At 44.2% G+C, this 5,463-nt stretch overlaps 1 protein-coding gene across 1 annotated transcript; it reads left to right on the forward strand.

The window, feature by feature from the left end:
* The first annotated feature begins 1,849 nt into the window (after window positions 1-1,849).
* LOC113759890 lies at window positions 1,850-5,209 on the forward strand. The gene is made up of 3 exons (XM_027302468.1): window positions 1,850-2,002; window positions 2,198-2,480; window positions 2,691-5,209. The coding sequence occupies exons 1-3, from the start codon at window positions 1,850-1,852 to the stop codon at window positions 5,207-5,209; spliced, it is 2,955 nt and encodes a 984-aa protein (XP_027158269.1).
* Window positions 5,210-5,463: the final 254 nt, after the last annotated feature.

Consider the following 5,463-nt stretch of genomic DNA (forward strand, 5'->3'; position numbering starts at 1 on the left):
CGCCGAGTGCAACAGATGTTAGTAGTGCCGCCGGAGGTACAAAGATGGCCCACATTACTCTCACCCAACGAGGTTAACCAAATAGCCGATCGCTTAGGACACATCGGGGATTTCAAGGACATTAAGTCCGATGGATATTTGGTAGAAGCTTTGGTGCATCTATGGGACCCCACTTGTTCTTCTTTTAGAGTTGGAAAAAGGGAGATGACCATAACGATTGAGGAAGTCGCCGGATTTCTCAATTTGCCGATTCAAGGAACTGCCGTGGTATTGCCGCTAGTATCTAACAAAGTTGAATTTTGCCGTTTCACTGGGTTAAAGGAATCAGTACTACAAGGGGCAGACCAAAATATAGAGGCGAAGTTCTTATTTGATCGATTTGCGCTAAGAGATGGTTTTGAGAGGCATCGAGGGGACTTCTCGTTTACTTCCAAGGAAGCGTGGGATCGAAAGAGAGTCTGGGTATACGGTTTAGTCATGACGGGAACCTACTTTTTTCCTAGGAAAGACAAAAAGATAGCCTTCAAGCTCACTAGAATCCTGTATGACTTGTTTCTCGGAATTAATGGTAGGCCGTGTTCCATTATTCCTACCATTTTGGCCGACATCTTCATAGCTTGCACTACCTGTCAGAAAGGGAAAAAGTTCTTTTGTGGTTCAAATTTGATCTTACATATATGGGGAATGGAGCATTTCATGAGGCGACCGGCTATTTCATCGAGTCTACCAATGTTCGCATACAACTGGATAACCACACATCACAAGAGGATTAACAGAGATAGTTTGCCGCGTAATGCAGCTGAGTTTGTGGATTTCTTGAAGAACCTGACCGATCAAAATATTAGATGGGTGTTGGATTGGACCGATTGTACCAAACCTGTTCTTCGCACTCAGGCATCCGAATTCATTCTCCTACTAGGTACTCAAGGGATTACCGCGTACGTCCCAAAAAGGTTTCTCAGCCAATTAGGGCGTACTCAAGAAATACCACCCGTGTTTGACATGAGCGAAGTCACCATTATTTTTAACTGGGGAATGTGCCCAAATCAAATCCCTATGAAAGATCGGATTATTGACGCCTGGGTGACGTTGTCTGATGACGTAAGTTTTAGATACATCCCGGAACTCCAGCAAAAGGGGTTGAAGACTCCCCAATACGAAGACTGGGTAACAAAATTTGCTACATCAGGGCAATTAGACGGACCAGTTGAGGAGATCGAAAGGCTGAAGGCCATAATTGAGTTGAAAGACAGGGAGGTTTTGCAGTTAAAGCAATCCGTTGAAGTACACAAGGGAAAAGCAGAGGAAAACAAGAGGCTATATGAAGAGGAGCGAGAAAGGCGACAAGAGATGAAGCGGAAATGTGGGGAATTATATGATCAAGCCGAGCGTGTCAAGAGGCCATATGCTAGAGAGACTAAAGACTCTGTATTAGATAGACTCAAAAACTTTGGTGATCTTGTACGGAATCGTCTTCGTGATATGATGTAAATATTGGCAATTTTCTTTCAATGAAAGCGATTTCTCTTTTGCACTTATTCAGAATTGTTGTCAAAAACAGGTTTGTGTTACGGGTCCCATTTCGAAGGTGTTGCATCATACTAGGCCTACCCTTGGCACAAAAAGGGTCTCCCCAATAGGACATGCATCCGAATTGTTTGGATATTTACTAACTCTTGTTTTTTTTTCTTTTCTTTTTCTTTATTTTACTTTGGTAAAAAGCTAAACGAGGGCTAAAATCTAAAGGCACTTCCTTTCCAAATTCTCAGGTAGAATTTTAAACATAGCTTCTCGACGAAGCCCCATTATAACGCGATCCCGAAGTAAGGCCCAAAGGAATCGTGTAGACATGAGTACCCAGCAAGAAGAGTCATCGGAAAAGACCGTTGCAACGACCCAGCCGGAGATTGCAAGTCCCGGGGTTCAGTTGACCGAATTGCTCACTAAATTTGGGGAGATGGCATCTGAAATGGCCGCCCAAAAGAAACTGATCGATGAGCTCGTTAGTAGCGGAGTGCAACCCGAGTCTCCGCCCATCAAACAAACACAATCCGAACCATTTGTTATTCCGCCAATTCAAACCACGTTACCATTTGTTATTCCTCCAATTCAAACCACGTTTGAGGGAACTTTCAACCCGCAATATGCTTATACTCAAAATCCTCCTTTCTATCCCCCTTATGGGCAAGGATTCCAGCCTCAGGGTGATCCAAACATGCATGTAAATCCACCGACTTTTTTCCAAACTACCGCAGAGCCCGTTGTGCCGGAGCACGTTTTTCAAAACAAGCCAGAAATGGGAGAGTCATCTGCCCCGGTTGATCTAAAGTTGCTTAAGCGATTGGATCGTTTCGATGAATTCATCCGCAAGAGCCAAGGTTTAAGCAAGCAAGGGGTGCTGGACTACGATGATTTGTGCCTATTTCCAAACGTACAACTGTCGGTGGGGTTCAAGACCCCGAAGTTCAACAAATATGATGGTACCAGCAACCCTAAAACGCACCTGCGCTTGTTTGCTAACAAGTTGGGCAAGCCAGTGGATGACGAGAATTTGCCGTTGAGATTATTTCCAGAAAGCTTAGAAGGGGATGCTCTCGATTGGTACTCCAACCTAAAGCCAGAGGAAGTGAAGACCTGGCTCGATCTGTCCAATGCCTTCATTCGACAATATGAGTATAACTGTGAGCTAGCGCCAACCCGGACTACTCTGGAAGGAACGAAAAGGAAGCCTTCTGAGGACCACAAGACCTATGCTAAGAGGTGGAGAAAGGTAGCTGCTAAGGTCGAGCCACCAATGACCGAGGATGAAATCATACGTACTTTCATAAAGGCCCATGATCCGCCGTACTTCGAAGAGATTTTCCGTATGACCGGATGTTCGTTTGCTGCAATTGTAAATAAACTTGAAGAATTTGACGACTTTGTAAGAGCTGGGAAAATTGTTAATGTATCTGCCCTGAAATCGCAAGTAGAAGCTTTGCAAGGGCGAGGAAGCAGTGAAAAGAAACCACCATTCAAAAAGAAAGAAGGAGATACAACCTTTGTTTGGAACCACAACCTTTCACCCCGACCCCGATGCCAACACAACCCAACCTACCAACAACCTTACCCTTACTACTATTCAAGCCCAAACCATGTATATACTACCAATATCCACCACCCTCGACCTCGCCCAAACTATACTAACCCACCTTCAGCCCCTTTCCAAATTTCCCAACCAAATCCACCCCAAAACCGACTTCGTCCACCATATAACCCAAGATTTCCTCCTCCAAATAGACCTGTTTACAATCATCCTCAACCTCATGAACCTTACAACCGACCCCCAAGCCGTACTTTTACCAATTTAGGTAGGCCTTTAGACCAACTGTACGACCAGTTAAAGGCCTCCGGAAAAATTGGTACAGTACCACCTCCTACCTATCCGTATGGCATGCCCGCTTGGTATAACCCGCAAGCTGTTTGCGCATATCATTCAGGGGCACCTGGGCATGCAACTTTGGATTGTAAGGCGCTAAAGCATAAAGTTCAGGATATGGTTGAGTCTGGAGAAATCGTGATCAGAAAGAGGGAGCCGCAAGGGCCAAATGTAAATCAAAACCCCTTGCCAGAGCACGTTGGGGTTATTATGGACGATGCGGAGTACGAGGAACAAATTAAGAAATTGGCAATAGAAGCTGAAGTGTTTGGGGTCACGGACCGACCGTTTGTCATAGAGTTGCCATTCGAAGAAGATAACAAGCCTTTTGTCTTAGATCTCACGCCAGCGGAGAATGAAGCTTTGAAACCAGTAGTCATCGAATTCCCGAAGCAGGAGCCCGTATTAAGTCTGCAACAAGTGCCGTGGAATTACGATGAGCCTAGCATACAGATCGGGGAAAATTCAACTGCAAAGAAGGAAGTGTCAGTAGTTACTAGATCGGGGAAGACTGTAAATCCATTTGAGACTACTACTCCAATTCAAGCCAATAGTTCTGAGCCACCCCTCAAACCAACAATTACCGAGAAAGAAGCTGTGGATTTCCTTAAACGATTCCAGAGAAGTGAATACAACATAGTGGAAAAGCTAAGCAAATCACCTGCCCAGATAACCATGTTGGACCTACTTTTCTCCTCGGACGTGCATAGGGATGCATTGATCGATGTATTAACAAGAGCTCAAATTCCGAGAGACATTTCTGTTGATAATTTTTCAAACGTGGTGGGGAGTGTATTATTCAAGAAGCAAATTGCTTTTTCTGATGATGAATTGCCGACGGAGGGCATTGGACATAATAAGGCGTTGTACATAACAGTGAGGTGCAACGGAAAAATGCTGCCTAAGGTGTTAATCGATAATGGATCCGCACTGAATATCTGTCCGTGGAGTACCTTAGAGAAACTAGGATTGCAAGACGTCAAGCTGAGGCCTTCAGGGACTATCGTTCGAGGGTTTGATGGAGCTCAAAGGGAGCCGATAGGAGAGGCAGATTTAGTAATCGAGATGGGGCCCGCCCAGTTTCAAATAACTTGCCAAGTCATGAACTTCCCGAGCATTTATAATATCTTGCTTGGAAGACCATGGATTCACAAGTCTGGGGCCGTGCCGTCTTCGTTGAATCAATTACTCAAGTTCGTGGTAAATGACAAGCTAATCACTATCTTTGCTGAAGAGGACTGCCTGGTGATCACCGATTCTGGAGTTAAAGAGGAGGGTAGTCAAAGTGTTACCATGTCCCCTCACAGCACATCCGATATAGTCTCCGTAAGTTGGATAACCACGGAGGAACAAACTCCCTCAAAAGCCAGTGTAATGATGGCCAGAGAAATGATTCGTGGAGGATACAAATTCGACAAGGGGTTGGGGCGTGAACTACAAGGGATCCTGAAGCCAGTGAAGATAGTAGAAAAGAGAGATACCTTCGGTTTGGGTTTCAGACCAACCGCCAAGGATTTCAAGGAGATGAAAGAGCGTAAAAGAGCAGAAAAGGAGGGCCGGCAAAGGGTTTTCGATATTCCACCACTGTGGTATACTTTTCCCCGGCCAACTGAAATAATCACATCAGAGGGTAATTCAACTGAAGAAATCGAGAATAGTTTGTCCCAGTTGTTCGTTGGGGCAATATTTGAAGACAATTTCCTGAGCGAGGCCGAATTTCCTGACATCCCTGAGGGGTCTATTTCTAATTGGACTGCCGAGTTCCTGCCTGTTCAGAAGGAGTTTCGGTAAATCTAGGGGGTTTGTCATTTATATGGATTCATGGAAAAGTACTTTTGCATCTGTAAATAGTTAATGAAAGCATCTTTACTTTCGGCTAAAATTTGCATATGTAAATATTGTTTCCGTTTGCTTTCTTTTGTTTTGCTTTCAATCAAAGGTTTTATGAAAATGCACAAGTTGTTCTTGACATGTTGTTGTTTATTCGTTTGTTTATATTCATATTGCTTGTTTCATTTGTTTGTTGTATGTTTATTTGCTTATTA

The sequence above is a fragment of the Coffea eugenioides genome, chromosome 2 (genome assembly GCF_003713205.1).
Source record: "Coffea eugenioides isolate CCC68of chromosome 2, Ceug_1.0, whole genome shotgun sequence".
Classification (NCBI taxonomy): domain Eukaryota; kingdom Viridiplantae; phylum Streptophyta; class Magnoliopsida; order Gentianales; family Rubiaceae; genus Coffea; species Coffea eugenioides.

Coding starts and splice junctions, on each gene's coding strand:
- LOC113759890 (XM_027302468.1), top strand. CDS start 1,850: ATGAGTACCCAGCAAGAAGAGTCATCGGAAAAGACCGTTGCAACGACC. Junction 2,003..2,197: donor AGAAACTGATCGATGAGCTC/GTTAGTAGCGGA, acceptor CAAGGATTCCAG/CCTCAGGGTGATCCAAACAT. Junction 2,481..2,690: donor GAAGTTCAACAAATATGATG/GTACCAGCAACC, acceptor ACTGTGAGCTAG/CGCCAACCCGGACTACTCTG.